The sequence below is a fragment of the Pseudopodoces humilis genome, chromosome 1 (assembly GCF_049639895.1).
Source record: "Pseudopodoces humilis isolate 2021_Gansu_Grassland_sample_001 chromosome 1, ASM4963989v1, whole genome shotgun sequence".
NCBI lineage: Eukaryota > Metazoa > Chordata > Aves > Passeriformes > Paridae > Pseudopodoces > Pseudopodoces humilis.
In genome coordinates, this window is record NC_142200.1 from 33,768,567 (window position 1) to 33,791,332 (window position 22,766).

The window sequence follows — 22,766 nt, forward strand, 5'->3', positions numbered from 1 at the left end:
GCAGATGATTCTGACAGCTTGTTTTTCTCCTTCTCCTTTTACAACTGCATTGTGTCTTCACTTACAGTTGACATACCCTGTGTTTCCCATTTTGTTCAGATTGTACTCTTTGAATGATTCTACAGGAATCAAAATAATAACTATTCCTAGAGTGCATCTCCTTGAAACAAGTCTTATTTTTGAAGGTCTACCAGCGTTACGAAACAAGGAATAATATTGAATAGAGCCCTTACAAGAGCAAGAAAATATCAGTCTTGAAAAGCCAACCCCTAATTTTCACAAACATACTTATTAGATTTCCTTCTGCATCTTTCAGAGGAGCACCACCACCACCTCTTCCCCAAGGATTGTAATTCCTCATTTCTGCATCTAACCTCTCCTTCTCCTCTCGCTCTTGTCTGCGCCGCTCTTCTCTCTCTTTTATCTAAAAAAAAACCAACCAAAGTTAGTTCCACAATAATATCACACTAAGTAGAAGTTTAATAAAAGGTTAACAGAGCAAACTGAATGCTCTCACTATCTATTTCCCTCATCTACATCAAGCAAATCCAAACAGTTCACTGTCTATACTGCAGACAGTGCATTGAATTCTACTGTCAAAACGAGCATGTCCAGTTGTGCATAATCAGAGAAACATCCTACAGAGTGTAAGCCTTTCAGGTTCCAAAAATGCTCACAGCTGACATTTGCACCAGATAAAAAGTTCCATGTCTCTGGATCTTTGATACAGATGTTTATACTGCCTGAAAATTAAAAAGGCAAAATTCTACAATATTACTGCACATTCTTCTCTCAATCTGGTATATTTTGTTTAACCAAAACTTAGACTGGAGATAACTCCTAATAATAAATGTCTTAACAGAATGTTACACAATTCTATAATTATGCATAAAATAGTTTTCTGCAGTAATTCACTATGATCTACATATATGAAATAGGAATGTTTATATATGCTTTGTTCTTTTTCTTCAAAATCATTTCTTTAACTAAGTCTTCTAATAAATGTAGCATTTATAAAGTGAACAGCTGTTAAGAAGTCCGTCTTCTACTCAAAGCTTTTAAAACATTAATTATGTATGTAGTTGAAATATATTACTGTATTTTTCTTAAGTTTATTTCTCATGTGCATTAGAAAAACATTTCATTAGATGAATATAATTAGACAAAACAGTATGAGGGTAATGAGGCATTGGAACAGGTTGCCCAGAGAAGCTGAGGATGCCCCATCCCTGGAAGTGTTCAAGGCCAGGTTGGATGGGGCATCACACAGCCTCATCTAGTGGAAGGTGTCCATGGCAGAGGGGCTGGAACAAGACGATTTTTAAGCTCCCTTCCAACCTAGGCCATTCTATGATTCTATAATTTCCCTTTATCAAGTAATAACAATTTCCTAAGAGATATAATGAGTCAACAAAGACCCATCTAGCCACTTCAACTGTTTACAAAAATTATCAGGTTTATCTATAATAGAAAGAAGAATATCCTCTGATTGCTTTGAACCATAACTATGAAAGATTTTATCATGCCACGTTTATTAGACCTTTATGTCAAATTGTGCAGTCTCTCATATAGAAAGATAATACTTAGGGCTATAGTGAGAAAATGTCTCCAGAGAACCACATGTATAGTATCTGACATTATTCCTAAATGGTTATTCTGTTCTTTATTTTACCTTGGTTGGCAGCCTCTCCTTTATCCTTTATGCATAAACATAATTAGAACTACAGTATTTTTTTAGGTATTATTTACCTCTACCAAAGAAATACATAAATAATAAGAAAATATTAAGTGCCCCTAAACTGGGTTCTAGGAAAATTTCTGCAAAGGTAACATGTTTCATCATGGTCAAATACATTTTATAATTATAAACTCCCACAAGGTGCAGCAGCAAAAGGCCACTAAAGTGAGTATAGGATTCAGTTGTCTACTGGAACAGGAGACCCAAAAAATTTGTCTAGTCTATCGAAAAAGAACCTGAGAAGTAAGACACCACCTACAAACACACTGGAAATAAACATGAGGCAAACCTTTAAATTAGTGCCCAAATGATCATGAAGAACTTACGGAAATTAGACTGCTCCTAATAATTACAGCAATAATGGAATATCAGAGCAATACAAGCCATTCCTTTTTAAGATGCCGGTTCTTATGTGTCTGAAAATAATGGTATAAAGCTACATGCCTGGAGCTAATCCATTTGCTGTAACATTCTTAATATTCTCTCTGCCTCTGACAAAGAATTTGAAGAGCTTACTGTCCACCTGAAGAGCTAAAATGAGCTAAAGCAGGGTCAGAGGAAGAAAGTGATGGAAAGAAGTGATGAAAGGAAGGAGAGTAAAAAGCTTTTTATTTGTAAGTTACATAAAATTGTCTGAAAGAGTATTACAATTATAACCATTATATGTCAAAAAATAAAAGAATCAAGAGTCAGAAGCTTTATCACTCCGTACCTGTTGCTGTAATTCTTGTTGATAAGATAATGTTGCCTCTTTGGAAGGCTTTGTTTTTTCTTCAGAATACACTCCTATGCTTCTTTGTCTGTCTCCTGTATTCCTTTGTCCAATGTTACTTCTAAATTGAAAAATCACATATATAAAAGGAAAACATCACAGGGTCCAGAGGAAGGTAATTTAAGAAATTAAAAGAAAAAAAAATTCCTTCCTGAAGTATTAATTCCTTCCTGAAGTATTTAAGGTTCGTTGTTCCCACAGCCTGGCCGTTTATAATCCCAAACATTTTCTTAAATCAATACGAAAACAGCAGTTCATTGAATTATTCTTATATTGTCTAGATAGAAATCCTTAATTAAAAGTTTGAAGAGTTGTCTTTAACACATTTTATTTCAAAGGCCTATCTGTTCTCAGCAAAGTATTACCCACACAAAATGAATACAGATAAAAGAATATAATACAGATTATAATACAGATTATAAAAAACAATATCAATACAGATAAAATAATATAATACAGACAAATACACACAAAGAATATGAATATAGATAATACTTACACAGGCTGCTCTACTGGAGCTTGGCCTAAAGGATCCAGACCAGGCATGGGTTGCGTTCCCATCACATCTGTACTATCTGCACAGTAAAAAAAAAAACAAACCATATTTTAAATTTTGAATGCTCAGATATAAATATTTGACATTATTTAAAAAAATAGATTTCACTGCTAAAACTCTGTGAGAGCAGAACAAAGAGATCTCTCAGCTTCTATAACAAACTCAGATAATCCTTAATGCCCTCTAAAGCAAGAAATACAATGCCAAGGTACAAATCCATTTCTTAAATTCAACTAAATCCCTTTAGATTTTACAAATTACCTCATTAACATATTCTAAAATCAAATAAAATGAAATTACTCGCTTAACAGTGACACTTATCTTCATTCTTTCCAAATGTCATTCAAATCAACTACTAAGGCAGTTATTTTTCTAAGTTTTTTTTCTCCTTTATTTTACCTTTAGCACAAAGGTAGCACAAAAAACATTTTAAGTATTTCTGGTTTTTTCTCTTAAAAAGAAAAAAATAGAAAAAAAGAGAAAAACGAACACCACATAATCCAGTCTCTCCCTACAAACATCACAATAGTTTCAATCATGAAATCATCATGAAGGATAGAAAAAAGGAGTTCTTAAAATATAAAAGTAGACCACTTCATACATTATTTTAATATATTTTATGTATTTATAAATATCTTTAAAATATTGATAATTATATCTGAAATTGTAACAATGCCTAAACATGTAATTAATTATTACTGAAGTGATTTTAGGACATAATGTTTTAATTATCAATAATTTAATAATTTCAACAAAGAAAATTATCTGAGAGGAGTAACAGCAAAGAATCTGAGACGGGTTTGTTCAAGTGGTGAACAAGATATCTGGAAGTCACAGCCCTTTTTGTTGCTGGAGAAAATTACTTAATTCAGAACATTAAAAAAAACCCTTTTAATTCAATACACATCTAAAAAATTGGTTTAATTTGCTGTTACAAGTTCTACATTATTCATCATTTAACTAGATTAAAAGAAGTCCTATGAATCACCCTAACAACCAATCCACCTAAAATCATCAACTTACAGTATGCAAGAGCAGGATCCAAAGGATTCCTAGCGCCATAAAAGTAATAAGCATCATCATAAGGTGTTTTATAATTGTCTGTCAAAACTGGTGGTGGAGGCGGTGGCAATGGTGCAAGCCTTAAAGAAGAAATGGACACAATTCCTTGGTTTGTTGTACAACTGAAAAGACATCATCAAAGGAAGTGGGGGGAAGAGAGAAGAAGAGGGAGAGAAAGAGAATGGAGAGGGGACAGGGATAGAAAGCAAGTTCATTATGGAACAATTCTAGATTTAGTTCAGTTGCAGACCTCTCATTAGTGGCATGCAGGAACAAGATGCATTAAGTCTCAGTAGGGAATTAACCTTCCCTGAGGGAATAGTACAGGAACACAGACTATTCCAGAGATCTAAAGAACAAAAAACACACCTTCTTTAAGTGGCTCACTTAATGGTACTTCCTGGCTACATCAGTAAAGAAAACAAGGCAGAATCTGGTCAAAGGGTGAACAGCACAGCTTCAGCCACATGCCTGAAGCTCCTTCTCTCCCTGAACAGTTTAGTCACAATCACAGCACCTAGTGGAAGCTGTCCTTGCCACAGTGCATTCCTGAGTTCAGCCCTGGGAGATTGCTTAATTAATAGGAGCCATACCAACCTTCTGAAAATATGACTCTGCAGGGCATGTGCCCAAGCATTCCCACAATATGATTCAATATTACAGGCACAATTTCTACAGGACGTAACTTCTACAGCTCAACCCTTATCCTACACAAACATCCACTATGAAAGATCTGCCTTCAGAGGTAATCCAGCCTCCACAGATGCTTTCAAATAAACCATGAGGAAATTGACATTAAAAGTTTATTCCAGTGCAAAGTAGTTAGTTTTCTGTTAATTGTCAAAATATTATTTCTACCTTCATCAGTTCATTGGAGAAGGATCAACAGTACTACTGAGCTCTACCTCAGCAGTAATAACATGCTAAACAACAATCTTATTTAACATGTAAAATGAATATGATGGTGAAGCACCTGGGAGCTGCCATTTCCCCAAGACTGCTGACTACACCCCTCTGGAAGTCTTTATCACTCTGAGAGTCTTCATTCACAGGAGAGGCTGAACGGGCAGGCATTGGAGTTTGGAAAGCCACCCTGGGCCTTTCAGGAGGTACTTTCTCTTCAAAAGCTCTTGCTGTTAAAGCCAAACTGCTTCAATCTATTTGGCTGAAGATAAAAAAAAAAACAGAAGTAAGAGAAAAAGAGAGGAAAAAACCCAAACCAAAATAGTTACCTTATTACTAGGAAATATCCTGAATATCCATTTACATTGGGTTAAATAGTTCACTGGATCCCAACTAGCTGCTCAGATTTCTAGTAACTGCGTTTTTCCCCCCAGTGATCTACTGGGAATCTAGTATTACAAGGAAATCCAGGAAGTTTATCAGAGATTTACAAAAAGCAACCTTATCATAGGTTTCAGGAAGTATTTAGTTAATGTCCAGAAAAAAGAATATTTGCACAGCTCTCTGTAGAACAGTTTGTCTACAGATGCCAATTTTCTACAGTGACAGTAGTCTCATATTATGTATAGAAAACTTTCTGAAATCCCACCCCAAGATTGAAATAGCTCATGATCAGCAAAAACTAAAATCAAATACACACTGAGACCTTTTCCAGTAAACATTTCCTCGCAATACCATTATTTTATTTTTTAAATTCCTTTGATCTTATTATTTTTTTCAACCACAACAATTATGAGTTTTTGGGGGGAGTTCTTTTTAAAACAGAAGTAGCAAATGTTTATTGACAACTGGCAGCCTCAGAAGAAAGTCAAAAGTAACGTGCAAATAACGGGAAGGCATGCAAGTCAGTTAGTTTCAGAACTATCCTATCACACCCAGAAAGCCCTTACAGCAACTGCTCTGCATAACTATTCTAATGTTTGTTTAAATAAAGCAATATAATAGAAGAATGGAAAGAAATCATATACAGCACAACAGATTTTGTTCTGAATTTATTCATCCTAATATCGAAGTTCTTCAACTAACATGCATTCAGAGAAAGTAATATCCAAAACCAGCTATGCATTAAGTATCAATGAGAAAACCATCTACCCTACAATATGGAAATATTTCAACAAAATATTAAATCTTTACCTCTCCATCACTTAGCTGCAAGACAGTATATACAAGGCAGTTAGTACTCACTCAGTCCAATCAAGGACTATGTGTTCAGATGAAAATTCTCAAAATCTAATAGACATGAGTATTTGCTTATAACATTTAACTTCAGATTTCTATATGTGAACACAAAATTAGATAACAGATAATCGCTAAAGCAATTTAATTTTACAAAGCAGTCTACAGATTTTTTTGTGTTTTCAAATCCAGTGTCTTGAGCAGCAGAACATTTAACAGCCTTTCTCACTAACAACTTTAATCTGAAACCATTCCCAAAGTGCCCCAGATTTCAGCTCTACAGCTGATTTCAGACATGGTTTCAGTACTCAGTTCATCCTGGGGATTGTTTCACTTTAAACAAGCAGCATATACAACAGTCTGCATTTATAGATTCTTAATCAGGCATTGCTATTTAACCAACCTGTAATTAATCAAGAAATGCACCTAATTAGAATCTCTCCCTGAGAGGCAATTTAAAGCTAACAGTGACTGATGCTTAATGAATGTAGCAATTCAACTTAATTGAAGGCTTTCAGCTAAATTAGTGCTTTTAAAACACTATGCATGCCATGTACTTGCTCTAGATATAATTTTGTTCCTACAACAGGCACTTTGCAGACTCTGACTGAGATGTGTATGGTATATTGAGTGCTGCAGCACAGCATGCTTCTGCATAGTCAGCTTTGATTACACAGAACTGCTTACACTGACCTTGTGGCCTGCTGAGTCAGAAGAGCCAGCATCTTCTGCTCAGTTCTGCCTCCTAGCAGTACCCTCCATTCCTCTCCCTTTCAATATCTGAATCCCTGATCAGCCAGATGACCTCTCCATACCAACTAAAGCAGCAAAAAATATTCAGATTTTACTAGGTAAAAAAGGTGAATCAGTTTGAAACACGGACCAAACAAGCATGGCAGACACTTTATGCAGGGAGGGCAGGAACATGCAACTAGACAGGTTGTTTTCCCTCCCCATTTAGGAGTAAGAATTTTGATTCAGCTTAATTGCTTGTCTGTGTGCATTCTCATTCTTCTGTTTCACAAGTTTCACAGAAAGAAAGAAATGGTTTCACAGAATATTCAGAGCTGGAAGGTACCCACAAGGATCTGACTAATAGCATTTTACAGCTATTCATTCACCTTCATTTTCTAGCAAAGAGGACCTTCTTTCACCTCTACTGAACCCTGCAAAAATGGCACAAGTTTCAATCTGTGTCAAAGCATTCCCCAAAAACAGAACTGGTGATAATTTAAACCAGTAACCAGTTAATTTAATAACCAGTCTATTCTTGCTTGAAAGTACCACTCTACACCTTAAACAGCACATCACCACCATAGCTAACCTGCAATGGCTTTGAGCACATAGCAAGTACATGCAAATCACACAAGTTCTGTCAGCCTCTGCAAGACTATCAGTCTCCTATGTTACTAGTGCTGATGACCTACTCCTGGATGCATGCTAATCAAAATTCTTAATGTAATTATCACCTTACTAAAGCAGTGGAGACAGTAGTAACTCTGCATTAAGTCTTACAAACAACATACCAAACATCTTGCTTTTTACAAAATCCTATAAAAATGCTTGCAATCCTAAACACTATATTGGATCACTTAAAAATTTACAAATGCTAAATTAAAAACTGTTATAATGAGATCAACTCATCTGCAAAACAACCTTTTTTTTTTTAAGTGAGAAAAAGCTTTATGGAGCATACTTTGCACTCCCAAAGACATGCACACTACTGTGTGCATTTAAGAGGTTACCACTGGACACTAAGTTCTATCCTTTCTGTCCATTTTCCACTTGGCCACAGCAAAATATTTGATAACTTCCATGAAAATATTCCTCTTACACTGAAAGCATGTGTAATGACTTACAGCCTGTGCTGCCTTTGGCTGGGGACGAGTTAATTTTCTTCAGAGTGGCTGATGTGGGGCTGTGTTTTGGATTTGTGCTGAACACAGAACTGATAATATAGAGATGTTTTTGTTATTGCTGAGTAGGGCTTACACAGAGCCAAGGCCTTTCCTGCTTTTTCTTCTGCCACACTGGTGAGGGGACTGGGTGTGGCTGGGGAGGGTTGGGAGGAGACACAGCTGGGACAGCCAGCCCCAAATAACCAAAGTGATATTCCAGGCCAGAAGACATCATGCTCAGTATATAAAGTGGGGGGAAGAAGCAGGAAGGGGAAGATGTTTGGAGAGATGTTGTTTATCTTCCCAAGACGTGTGATGGCTGAACGTCTGCTTGCCCATGGATAGCTCTGAATTAATTCCTTGTTTTGCTTTGCTGATGTGTGCAGCTTTTGCTTTCCCTGTTCAAGTGTGGTCATCTTAACCCATGAGTTTTCCAGCTTTTACCTTTTCTATTCTTGCCCTGATCCCACTGGTGGGGAAGTGAGAGAGCAGCTGCTCATGAGGCCTGGCTGCTGGCTGGCATTAAACCATGACACAGCCTCATCATCCTTGGCTTCAATTTTGTTATACACTGATGCCCTATTAAATAGCCCAACATTTCTCATTTTGTAGAAACTCTACAGAGTTTTGTGACTGAGCAACCAGAGTGTGCACGTAAGGAAAAAAATAATAGGCTATACAGATGAAAGAAAATCCAATTTTCTTACCTTCTTTTCTGGGTCTCGAGCTCCAGAAGCAGCAACTGAGAGCTCAAGTTCCTTCTCACTGTTTTGTTTTTTGAAAAAAAATTATCAAATCAGAAAGAAATAGCAACTATATTCATTCTTTCAAAGCACAAATTCACAACTCTGTAGTTAAAAGAACTCTGAAAATACAGGATAACAAAAGACAATGATTCCACTTGATTTCTTCTGGAGTCAGGGGAGGAAATTATATAGTATTTGTAAATACACAGAACTCTAAGGAAGTATCTGGCTATCACCTATTTCACCTAGTAAAATCCAACTACCATAAAAGGAGAAACCACCACAATTCTTTTTTACTACAACTTTTCAGGACATTTCTAAAAAATTTGTCTTTATTCACATTCAAGAAGTTAACATTAAACACATTGAAATGAATGACTCAAAAGTGCAGAAGTAAATACTGTTTTGTAATTTCTGGGCTCAGGCCTGTTCTGCATGTACAATTTTTGTCACAATGAGACTGCCAGTAGTAACTGATTTTTAATTCCTTATCCCTTCTCTAATATTGCTGTGTATCTAGACATTACCCATTCAGTAGGTAGTGACTAATAGGTAAGGAAGAAACTAGTATTTTATTATTCTGCATAAGCCAGATGATCAAATGCTTTAAAAATGAACCGTTACTTTCTAAAATTGGAGGGCAAAAGCAAAACTAATTTTCAACTTTGCCAACTACCTAGGCACTCCTGTACCAGGAAAAAAAGATAACTTTAATTAAAGCTTCTTTACCCTTAAGAAACTAAAAAGTCAGTTTCAAAAATGAAAAAGTATCTGGGTTTTCTTCACTCCACTGAAAACTTGTGAATATGTTCATTAAAAACTAAAGCCCTCATGACGATAAGTTTAATTAACTGCAATATTACTCAGCTACCTGGAATCCCTTAGTTATGAAATTGCTTCTTACCACACTGAATTAATGGAATGCCTTTAAATTTCAACCATTATCTCTTAAAAATATAGTAACTTTCCATTACCGTCTCTTATTTCGCTGTTGCTCAGCGATCTGTTCCATTAGTTCTTGTCTGTATTTCTCCTTTCTCCTTCGGAGAAGTTCTCGGTCCTGACCACCTAACGGAAATGACCACACATTTGTGTGAATGCTCCACAAAATACAGATAAGGTACTGGACAAAAACACTGCCTTTCAGTCAATTTAAAAATGGAAACACTGCAGACTATATGAACACTCAGTCTTTACTGACTAAAAAATAGGTATCTAGTTTTAAGAGACAATTTGTTTGGAGTATGATGATCAAAACTACTAAAATTTTCATTGTTATTTTCTTAGTTTGCCTGGTTTTCTATAGTCAGGAAGCTACAAATTTCAAAGTTTTTTGATACAACAGTAACTAACAAAAGTAACTTAATGTTTTGGTTTTATTTTGGGGTTTTTTTGCTTGGTTTGGGGTTTTTTTTTGGCTAATGTTCACCTAAGGAAGGCAGACTACAGCATTCCTGAATTATGAGGCACTGCTCTGGATAAAAATGAAAAACTAAAACTGAGAGGAGTTCAACCCATGGGGAGGAAAGCAAATTGCTCCATTCTTAGGATGGTTCCCATGACTACTAAGAATTAGCAAAGTACCCACAGATGTCTGTATGTAAAAGGAAATGGTGATAACAGCTCATGTAGAGTTTAAGAAACACAAAAAACTTTCAGTTTCTGGTGGTTCTCCCACAATAAGTGTGGCAGTCCTCTATTATTTTAAAACAAACACCAAAAAATGTCAGCAGCACTTTCTGTATTGTATGACTATAAGACACAGACTCAACATATTCCATACACAAAGCGACTGTTGACTTCTGGTAAAGTAAACCTGAATAATAAAGAGAAGGAAGCTGGAAAAAAACCTAAATCAAAAGCCAAATAAGCAACACCAAGAAAACCTGATGCATGACTGACTGATTTTCTTCTTTTAACTGCTGTGCTGGGCCTACAAAGTGACCAAAATTTGCAAAATAACCTCATGGTTTGTGAGTTTGGTGGAGTCTGAAATCACTTTTCATTTTCAAAAAATTCAGGTTTTAATTTAGTTAATCTTTACACAACATAGTTTACAACACTCTTCTAACCAGTACTCCTAGGAGTACAAATTCACACCTCTGTGTCCCCAGGTTACTACAAATGAGATGACTGGGCAGATAAGAGAGTAACCACTATGACACCACTGTTTTCACGCTGCCTTTAAATAGTCCCAAAAAATTGATCTGCTACATATAGCTTTGAAGATCGGGTAAATTCAAAAGAAAAAATTAACAGAAATTATTCTGACAACTGTTAAACTATTTTGCCATAATTAAAAACTAGCTTGCCTTCAAAAGCTCCCATGTGAAGAACTACTACAATTCTTTTATTCTTGCCTTATAGTTTTCTGAATTCAGCTAAGAATGCTATGTCTTCACCAGTATTTCTCTCTATTCCACTCAATATTAGTGCTTCCTGCTAAATTTTATGGCTACAGGAGAGATAATCAGACTCACTTGTTCTCACCCAGAGTAGTGAACAGTACCATTTTTCATATTTCTGCAATTAAAATTCACTATAAGCTGCGTCTTTAACAACACAGAGGTTAAGATTTCCCCATACTTCATTTTGTAAAAATAATTTAATCACTTATTTGGGCATTAAAATGTTAATGAAATCTAAGAAGAAACTTGGGCTCTTCAAAATTAATTAGTATGCCCAAAATTAATTAGCAAGTTACATTAAGGGGGAAGAGAAATATATGCTTTGCTTTAATTTCCCTATGTAAATAACACTTATTTACCAGTCTTGGAGACAACTAGCAAAAAGAAAAAAACATAATTTTTCTATTTTTTAACTATTCACATGGAGAAATAATATATGCAAAGAAAATCTAACTCAGTGTTATTAGTTAGGTTTTTATACATACCAAGAACAAGGCCTGTTGCATACCGCCCTTCAGCTGCAGACTTGGCCTGTTCATTAGCTGAAGAACTAATCTGTACCTGATTTCTGGCAAAGACAAAAAAAAATGTAATGATCAAACTCAAGAATTTCCCTACACAGTCTGTGGGAAACATGACAGACTCACATCACTATGTGACACATTCGTGACAAACAGTTTTCCTACAATCCAAAGAAATACCCCAAGCAAAACTAAAAAATGCCTGGCAAAAAGGCATTTCTCACAATTCCCATTTGCCTGTGGTTTCTGAAGCCATCAGAAAAACTGACTCAGTTGAGCACTTCACCCATGTTGACAGACTGAATGGTGCCAGTCAAGAGTTTACGTAAAGAATTTACAAGTGTTCTGCTTCTGCCTCACCCACTTAGATCATTTCAGGATAAGCAAAACCAAGACAAGAGGAACAAAAGGAATTTTAAAACTGCTATGAAAACAGGATTCCACAGTATTTGACTCAGTAAGTCACCAGGTGGAGAATAGGCACTCTATTAATGAAAAAAACAAAACTGGCATACAAGCTTCAATGGCCATTTTCAGAGGAAACGTGTTTTTTTTGTTATACTATATTCTAGCTGCAGGAAAAACTATCGGGCATTTTAGACAGTGTTTTGGGATTTGAAGTCAACATTTTCCTCTCACCATGATTTTGTAGCACAGTTACCAGAAAAGTACACAGTATACCACACCTAGAATCTCCAGTTCTTGAGAACGGCCGCACACGTGCTCTCTCCTTTAATTCGTCTTCATAATCTGCAGGTACATCTCTTACCATTCCATTCAGAAAGGGCCTTAAAGAAATAGAAAATACTCAGCTATGCTTGCCTAGAAACAGCCAATCTGAAATAGAAGGTTCAGCAGTTTTGTGCAAATGGATTTGCTGCCTGAATGCATACTGGACAGCAGAACCAATTCTGAAAATATCACAAAGTATTCTAAAACAATTCACTTTGCCAGCACTGTCAGGGCAGCCCTCTGCCTGGAATGTGAATTCCCAAGCCTGCTTTCCTGCACCCCTTATCTAATGAGCCTGGTTAAGAGTTTTGAGAGCTAAAGGGCTTTTGAAACTCACACCGCATTAACTGAAACAGATCTTGCTGCTCTTAATCGCCAGGAGCCAACAAAGCCTTCAACAGGTTTTGGCACACAGCTATTGGGTAAATCTGGTGAAACAGCCAATTCAGATATGAAAAGCTTCTTCAATGATAATCTACACTTCACTACACACCTGATAGACTTTAGCAGGGTGAGATGACTTTCATTCAAGGCAAAAGACAGGCAACACCATGAATACAAAAATTCAGGAGCTAAAATTTGAGTCATCTACATAAGAAGTGAAATCATATGACTGAAACTTCAAGTAACTTCAGAGATGCAAAATATTTTATGGACACAAGGGAGCTGTTCCTGAAAAGATCTGGGGTAGTAGAATTTAAGTTTTTCTTGACTTTCAAAGTAACAGCTCTATAATGAGGATTTTTGAGTTATCATGATAAAATAGGGCAAAAATAAGTATCCAATGAAAAATAAAGTACCCAACAAATGCTATCAAAATTATACTTTTTCCAGAGCTGGACAGGACTATGGCCTTCCTATCAAGCAAACCAAAAAAAACCCCAAAAACTAGGTAAACATGGAAAAAAAACAAACATTCTTTTACATAAAAAGAACCACAGCTCCGCCTATCTCTAATTTAAATAGAAGTCAGTAATCAAAGGCAAAAGGATGCAAGCAGATTATTAAACATTGATCTGGCATCTTAGCAACCCATCAGAAAAACATGAAAGAATATTTACCCTCTTGGCATTACATGATCTTCTTTCATTATCAAGTTAATTTCTATGACAACAAACAATTTATTCTTTACAAGGCTGGTCACATAAGACTGAAACACAGCCAGGAAATAGAAAGCCAAATCCCCAGTGTAATGAAAGGATACAGGAAGGAAGCAAAAAAACCAAACCTCAGAATTCAAGAGGCAACCTTTTTTGTAAAAAGCAGCCGGCTTGGCATGGCAGGCCCAGACATGTTGGCTCAATTCAATCAAGGAGCTGTTGTCTCCTGTTTACAGGACAGACCTGCCAGTTGGGGATGGACATTCCACTCCTAAGAACTAAAACATTTTGCAATTCTTCTCACTTCCCAATCACCATTTCTGTTTGCTGAAGTATGCCACAGACCTGGTGCCTCCACCAAAACAGAAACACTTCTGAAAAGTCCTGTTATGATCATCTGCCTCTCCAAACTAATAAGCCCCATATAAAAACCTAAGAACTTTAGTAGAACAAATAAAAATATGCCTCCTTTTGAATTTAGTTTCCATCACGAATCAAATGTGTTTGGGAAAAGTTGACTTTGCCTGAAACATAGAAAAAAAAAAAAATGCTAACTCTTCAGAAGCTTAGCTGTCACTTAGAGATATGTTTCTCCTTGAAGAGACTGAATTTACTTCATAGGATAAGTGGAGTTGCTTTCAAAGGAGAAGAAAGTACTAGATTAAAAAACACATTTAACAAAGAAATATTGAACATTAATTTTCAATAAAAATTCATTAGTAGAAAATACACACAAAATACCCCAAACAATCCTATATATAAAAATTAAGTTCAGGGAATTCAGGTAGTGGTCCAGCATCTTCTTTTAAGAAGATGCACCCAGTCTGCCAACAGCAAAGATAAGACTCTCTTCTCTATTCTCTTTTAAAAGAAAACAAGATAAAGCAGTTTCAGAGGTCTCTCTAAATAACTCATTATTTGCCTGGTGATATATTAGTCACAGATATTTATATAAGAACCATCCATGTCATCTGGAATAACTAAAATAGACTAGTTTATTAATATTTAACATGTCTACTGTTGGTTCAAACACCATACTTGCTGATATTTTATTTCTATAATTCTGTATAAATTCCTTGAGAAACAAAGTAAAAGCTCAAAAATCATCAAATGGTTACTTTTATTTAAATATTAGACTCTGTGTCCAACTGCCTTAGACAGTGGCAAACAGCTACCTAATAAAAAGAGGACACACATCCTTCTGAGTATCAACCAACACAGAGAATTAAATATTGCTGTTAGTTTTACCAATATTTTGGTTGTCTTTGTTAGACATCAAATTAAGCTTCTAATTATTTTTTCTTTCTGAAAAGCAATAGGACAAATCCACTCTATCCCAAAAACCTCATTTGCTCCTTTCTACCAATAATACATTACAGAATGGAACAAATTTTGAATTTTGCAGTCTCTTCTCTGAATCTCAGCAAAAACAGGCAATCTTGTTCCTCTCATCTATTTAATCACTCTTTCCATTTGCTAGCCTTTTTCAAAAACACTGGATGAATAAATACACACTTTTTTAGAAGCACACCATAACACACAGTCTGAAACTTTGTAAGAACCCATTTATCAGAGTCTGCCTCTCCTAAATACTTCAAGACACTTCACTTTTTCCACAGACTTACTTCCTTTACGATTACTTTTTTTTAAGGCTGAGAAAGAATATCAAGAGCTAGTTTTGGAGAAAAATTATTCTAACTCTCTGGGAATCTGAAACTGGAAAAGAAATATGAGTTCACTGAATTGAGAAAATGCTTTTACAGTAGAAGAGCATTTCCCCTCCCCCCAGTTATTAATTTGCAATACTATCCAGAAAATGATCCCTGTAAACAATGACTCAAAAGATTACTTAACCCATCCACCAGCAACTAACAACAAAACATAATAGTAATATTCAACTGTTGAGAGTGGTACAATTTGCTTTTGTTTTTCCTAGAAATGCTAATTCTAGAAAAAAGAAAAAGTGTTTATTTTGCCTTGCGAAGGAAGAACATTGGTGGTTCCTTCATTGAAGCAATTGCAGGAAAATAATTCTGGCAACAGGCTTAAGACAAATAAAAATAACTACAACACTCATGTTCCCAAGAGCTGGAAAGGGAACAAATTAATACTTTTAAAATATCATTTGAAAATTTATTTACAATAAACTTTACTGTTTTGTTTAGCTGCTTAAACAGATCAGTTGCAAGTTTGGAGCTGTTTCACACCACAACCCATTTGGTTTTGAAAGCAACCAGTTCTTGCAATGGAATAACTAGAAATGGCCATGATTAGGAAGGTTATACTTTTTTTTCTTTTAAATGAGTAAACCAGAAGATTAACAATTTATGTCAAAGTAACCCAACTGATGTATCAGTTAACACAGTAAAGACTATTTAATACTGAACAGTACATAATATCAGTTTTCCTCCTGAACAATTTATTTAAAACACCCTCTTTTGTTTGGTTTGGGCTTTAATAAATGCTTATTCAAACTGTGTAGTTATTACAGAAATTAGCACCCATTAAAACGATCAGGATTTGGTTCAACTACACATATGTTTAAAGCCTGTCATTTAGCAAGACCTGGACTAAAAAAGAGGATTTTTTAAAAACAGACTTTTACATTTTATACGCACAGTCATGTGTACCAAAAACTGAAGCTCAAACCAATTTTGGAATCTGAACTGAAAACTGACTTGCTGTAACTATTACAGACTAAGGAAACAGAAGCAACATTGGGTTCTCAATGCAGGGCTTTGCTCTCAAGTATGTTTTCTGGTAAACCATTCCTCATAAAAATGAATTGTACACTGCTGCTTTTGGGGTAATTTCTCTAGTATCCTTTGTTTGTTATGATATATAAAATGCTTCTTAGTACATGTATAGTCTTAGGGACTGATCCAATTTTATAAATTACTGCAAAGGTCCTTTTTCTAAGTACAAAAGTACAACAATCCTGCTTTCACGTGGGCATCTTCCCTAATACTTAAAGAGAGTAAACCATGGCTGTCAACAAGCACTACAGAAATAAAGGAGAAAATGGAATTAAGAATACCTTTCAGCATAAAAACCCCGGGGAGTTTTTCTGTCATAGGTGCTTTCACATCTAGATCTAGGGTCCATTTCTGCATTTGTCTCAGGATCATAGTCCAGTCTGTAGTATCTTCTACCAAAATCACCATCTTCATCAAATCTGTGATGCTTCCTAGTAGGAATTACAGATTGGCTAGAAAATCCATGATGTCTTCGATTGGGAACATCCAAATCCTCATCAAGTCTTTTATTTAATAGTCGACTTCTCAACTCAACCTCATCATCTAACCTGTGGTACCTGTCCTCCTCCAGCCATCTCTTATTTATCAGCTCTTCACAACCTTCTGTGGAAGTAAAAGCATCCTTCTTGGGAGGTTCTGCACCTGTATTACAGGGCTGGACTTCTGTATGTAATTCTGGCTGGAGCCTGGTAACAGCAATAGGTGTTTTATTCCTGTGCATCTCATTCTGTTTAATGGAAACAATATTGAGAGTTGAATATCAACAAATCACATTGAGTAAAACCTTAGTTTTGTATTTCTTCAAATAAACCCGAAACAAGAAGAAAGGCAAGAGGTGAGCAAGGAAAATACTTCAAGAAGTGCTTAAAAGCTTGAGTTTTATTCATTTTTCCTGGGGAAAAAAACACAGTCTTCCTCTTATCTAATGTCTTTTAAAAGAATGTCTATCAACACTGGACAGGTCTCTTATGAACTCCAATCTGACCTTCAGTTTTTGAGGTGCAAAGAATCAAAAAAACACTTCAAACTTTATTTCATCAAGAGACCAGATATCTTCATTCTATCCAGATTCAGGCAAGTCTGTAATACTTCCTATCTATGAGCACAACCTTATAATGTGAGCATTTCTTAATCTATTTCTCTGCTCCTCAGGAAATGTCATTATGAGAAAGGATAGTTAAGTACATAAAAAACAACCCTATGACACTCTGGACTACTGTTCAATTCACAGTCCTCACAAAAACCATGGTTTTGCATAAATCCTGTAGTATTTCTGTGTACTAATCTTTGATCTAATCTTTCCTCTATGAAATAAATACAACAGTAACTCATACTTTACACAGTTTAATTAAAAATAAATTAAGGATGTAAATAACACCAAACTGGGAAGAAAGATCAATATACTAGAGGGTATGCCTGCCACTCAGAAGGGTTTTGACAAACTGGAGAAATATGCTGACTAAAAGCTCATGAAAATCAACAAGTGCAAAGGCAAACCGCTGCATCTGAAACAGAACAGTGCCATGCACCAGGACAGGCTGGGTACTGACCACCTAGAGAGCAGCTCTGCAGAAAAAGGCCTGGGTTAGTCATGGGCAAGGAGCTCAACACGAGGCAGCAGAGCACGTTTGCAGTGATGACTGCTCACCACACCCTGGGCTGCAGTGTCTGTGCAGGTCAAGGCAAGTGATCCTTCCCTGCTCAGTATTAATCTAGTATTTACATTCTGGTGTAGAGTGTCTCTGTCTCTGCCTCCCCTCCCCACAGACACTGATGAACTGAAGAAAGTGCAGAGGGTGGCAGGAGGAACTAGTAATTGCAGTCCCTGTGTAGAAGGTAGTTACAGAGATACCAGTATTTGTGGTTTTCAAAGAACCAACAGCCACAAGTTGCAGCAAAGGAAAATGCCAATGGGATACAGAGCGACAGAAGTAAAGATTAAGCATCCTTTCAAAACTCCAGCAAGTAACAACACACCAACCTAATCTAAACAGTGAAAGTAAAACTACTCTGAGCAGGATTTATCCTATGACTATCTAAACTGTTGGATCAAACTTCTGAGCTCACATATGTAATTTGACTTTCACTCCAAGTTAAATACTCTTCAGGGATGGCATAACCTCAACAAATCCTGACCTGAATTTTTTTTTTCTCTTTGCTCCTTTCTAACAGTAAAATTGTTTCTACACAAGAATAATAAAAATCCAACTTAAAGGTCCAAATGAATGACAAGTAAAGCAAAAAGAAAAACCCTTGAGTTCCTAAATAGATTTCTTTAGGTAAGTCATCTTAGGAAACCTAAGTGCCAAACATGTAGAAAAAATTTAGAGATTTACAGACTCAGTTGCACAAAAATAAGCTACATTCTTGCCAATGTTTCCTAGGGATCACTGCTGTATAGCACTCCAAATCTTGAAGAAGGAAGTAAGAATGAGATATTGAATTTCAACATTTGAAAGAAGCCTGAATGCTGCCTTATAGATGCCTTCACAGATTAAAGCAGTTTTCAACTATATGACACTCCTGTGCACTCAAAAGAAAAGATGTTTCTCATAAGAAAACAATTTTTCTAGAGATAGACAAGAAACATTCTTCTAGAAAGAAACTACAAATACAGGGGGATTTGCACTTGCCAACTGTTGGAAGGAAGACAATAAACTTCCTGCTGTTTTGGGTACAAATAGTCTTTCATAGCATGACCTAGGTCCCACACTATTGTAATAGTATATAGAATAGAATACTTTAGAATTTCTCTAATAAAAAGAAGCAAGACTTCTTAAATCAAACTTTCACTAAACTGAGTCAAAAATATTTTTAAAAGGAAATTTATGTATTCTAGACAAGATTTCAAAGTTAAAAAGATTTTACAGATCAATATATTGTTTCCAGATTACTGAAACAAAGAGTTGCACAACAATGCTAATCAGACCTAAAAATCCCACTGGCTGTTGTGCTAGTTTTGGCTGGGACAAATTTCTTCATAGTAGCTTGTATGAGGCTGTTTTAGATTCGTGATGAAAACAGCGTTGATAACACAGGAATCATTTAATTCCTACTGAATAACATTAACACAGTGTCAAGGGCTTTCTGCTTACACTGCTCCACCAGCAAGGGGGCTGCAGGTACACAGGAAGTTAGGAACAGACACAACCAGCACAGATGATCCCAACTGACCAAAGTGATACTCTACTCTACAGGGGGTCATGCTCAACATGAAGGAAGGGGGACATTCTGAGTATGGCATTTGCCTTGCCAAGTCACAGTTACATGCGACAGAGCCCAGCTTTCCCAAGGATGGCTGAACACCTGCATGCCCAGGGGAAGTGAATTAATTCCTTGATTTGCTTTGCTTCTGTGAGCAGCTTTTGCTTTACCTGTTAAACTGTCTTTAACTCAACCTCCACTACTTCTCACTCTTCTGATTCTCTCTCCCATCCAACAGAGGTGTGTGTGTGTGTGTTCCCAGCTGCTTACTGCCATACAAATCAAAGGCCTCAGCTCAGAACAGAACTAGACTATGTCTAGTTCACTTTCAGTAGTAAAGAGTTTTTGATTTTTATTCACAAATGCACAGCTCCATATTCTGTATGGCTTCTACAGTTGCCTGGTTTTCTACATGACAGAGGAAGAAAGAGTCTACAAACAAAACTAAGGACCCTATGTGGAGTTTAACATTTTGTTCGCATAGACAGCTTTTTTGAATATCACTTTTATTATCAAGAACAACCCAGGGATTTCCTTCAGACACACAGAAGAATGAAGGCATCCTCCTACCAGACAGACATGAGGGAAGCAGGAATCAGGAACTGCACCATGTCAGTTGTAAGCAGGATTTGCTTAGATGCATTAATAAAATGTAGCCTAATTGAACAACTTTATTTCTGTATTTTGTCTTACTTTGTATGTCTGAGTCAATTATAATACTGTAAAACCATATTACCTCTCTGTTTTTCTTTCCTAATTTCCTTAGCCTTTCATTCCATTCTTCTTTATCCCTGAGATATTGATTGTACTCCTTGTTTCTTTCAAGCCGTAATCTCTCCTAAAATAGGCATTGAAAAGGGCATCATAATTTTGCATTTTTAGTAGCTTTTAGCTTCATAGAACTGCAGTACTAAATGACTAAATGCAAACTCTGTGTTTGCCCCCCCTTCACATTCTTTGTGATGTACAAGTAAGGCTTCAATTACTCTGAGGTTTTAGTTCATTTTCTCTTAGCATAGCTCTTTCTCTTAATCTGAAATCTGTAAGTAGAAGTCAGCTTCTCGGCCATGAAGTCTAATCCCCAGAGACAGTATTGTGTATCATGGTCCATCTTTAAAAGCAAGTAGGCTTCCTCCTGCTAAGCCCATTCCAAAATTTACCAAAGCCTCGCTCCAACAATTACGAATCACCTTCTAATTTTCAATTTGAATGTATTTACAGCTGATTTCCAACATATGATTTCAAACATACGATTTCTTTCTTTGTCTTAAGGTTATTTGTGACTTGCCCCCTCACAATTAAAACAGGATAACAAATACAAGGGTAGACAAGATGTATAAATTACAATTTGAACTGTCTAATTCAAACAAGCAGTTAAACTGACTGCAAAAAGTCAAAAGTGCAAAGAATGCAAGAAAAACCAAGAAAAATGGGATCTGTGCTTGTTGTCCTAGCAGCTTTTGCAACCTGACAGCATTTATAATCTGCTTTCTCAGGTCTAAAATATAGATGAACTGTACATCAACAGCCTAATAATATAATATGAAATACAAAAATCCCCAGATAAAGCAAACTCTAATATAAATTACTTCTTTATTAGTCCCTGCTTAGAGCATGGGGTATCTTTTATACTACCTTGTTGGATCAATCCTATAAAGGAAAAAAAGAGAATTATACTAGAGTATTATGAATCAGAGTCTTTTCCACTGCAGCATTTTTCAGTAAAAAAGCAGAAGTGTTTTAAAAATCTGAGCATCACATATAAATTTACTTTCTCATGAACAAATATCAACCCAAAATAATTTATACCTCAATCACCACATAAATACCAGATTACCATAAGTTTTGTAGATTAGACTAATCCTCTCCAAAACTGCTTCATTTTTTGAGGTTTTTTCCCGAAAAAAATAGTTTTCTATATGTTTTCTAACTGTGACTATAAAACATGCAGACAGCCATGAAAGCTGCCTGAGATGCATTTTTCAAAGCTGAGAAACCAGCACTGCCTTTAAGAGGTGGCAAAACAGCAGAAAAGTCAATATGCTATGTGACTGCACATTTGACCTAATAAAGAAAACCAAAATGCAAATGTTAATCTCTCATTATTCTGCTGAGAGGCCAACTGATTAACAGGGCACATTGTGACATCTCCTGGCAGCTTTTAGGTTCTGCAAGGGAAACAGATGGACAAAAAGGATACAACACACCTGCAAAGAGCTGATATGATATAAACCCATCAATGATAAGACATCTTTCCAGTAAAAATTTATCTTTAATTTCCACAGAATTAATCAAACATACTTTGTTTTTCACTATTTCAGCACACACACTTGCAGGGTATGTTCATGAGAACCTGAAGCTAACATAAACTCAGTACAAGTGCATGCTGCCCCTGAGGAGTCCTTTCCGCCTTCCCGGGCATTTCATTCTTGCTGCCTCCGTTTTACAGTTCTATAACTTGGAGTTTTGGGTTTTCTCATAAAAGCAATTTTTACTTTGAGGTCTCACCCGGCTCCTCCTACAGCCAAGCCAAGAGCACAAGAGGGGCAGAAAGTTTAGGCACAAGGGCAAGGCCAACCCATGAAGTCTTGCACCACATTGCAGTGACAGCATAGCCCCAAACACAGATCAACAATGCAACTTGAAGGCAGCAAAGGTTAAAAACAAAACCAAAAACCAACAAAACCCCTGGGAGTGCAAATGTCTGGTCCTCCTCCAGCACCACAGGTTATCTTATTGCCTTGAATCTCCACTTTGCTATGACCAGTCGTAACAACCAACCAGTGGTGTTTGTCAGAAAAAAATATTGATAAATTACAATGTTTCTGCTGATTCAACTTAATGGATCAATTTACAAGCAAACACAAGAAATAAACTGGAACTATAAGGCCAACAGCATGAGGGCAGGAGATCAGGTCAATAGTGACTGCTGAATAAAACCCAAGCACAACCACTACAGGTTTTGAACAGATCAAGTGCTCTAAATGTGTGGATTAGAGGTAGCAAACCTCAAACTAGTATCAGCACAGAATTATATCTACATAATAAAACCCAAATATCTAAAATTTAAGAATACAGGTAACCTAGGATTAAAAATTAAAAAAAATAAAAATTGAAGGAACAGACTTTCCTGA

General features: G+C 36.1%; 1 protein-coding gene across 1 annotated transcript in view; it reads right to left on the bottom strand.

Annotated features, from left to right (window-relative positions):
* Positions 1 to 22,766, bottom strand: part of CSPP1 (centrosome and spindle pole associated protein 1) — a 60,640-nt gene that overhangs the window by 25,414 nt on the left and 12,460 nt on the right. Inside the window, 12 exon segments of the mRNA XM_088059963.1 lie at positions 289 to 424; positions 2,451 to 2,571; positions 3,010 to 3,085; positions 4,090 to 4,208; positions 5,102 to 5,268; positions 5,270 to 5,293; positions 8,873 to 8,930; positions 9,886 to 9,979; positions 11,805 to 11,887; positions 12,527 to 12,628; positions 16,710 to 17,155; positions 20,369 to 20,470. Of these exon segments, the coding sequence (XP_087916089.1) occupies positions 289 to 424; positions 2,451 to 2,571; positions 3,010 to 3,085; positions 4,090 to 4,208; positions 5,102 to 5,268; positions 5,270 to 5,293; positions 8,873 to 8,930; positions 9,886 to 9,979; positions 11,805 to 11,887; positions 12,527 to 12,628; positions 16,710 to 17,155; positions 20,369 to 20,470 (1,528 nt within the window).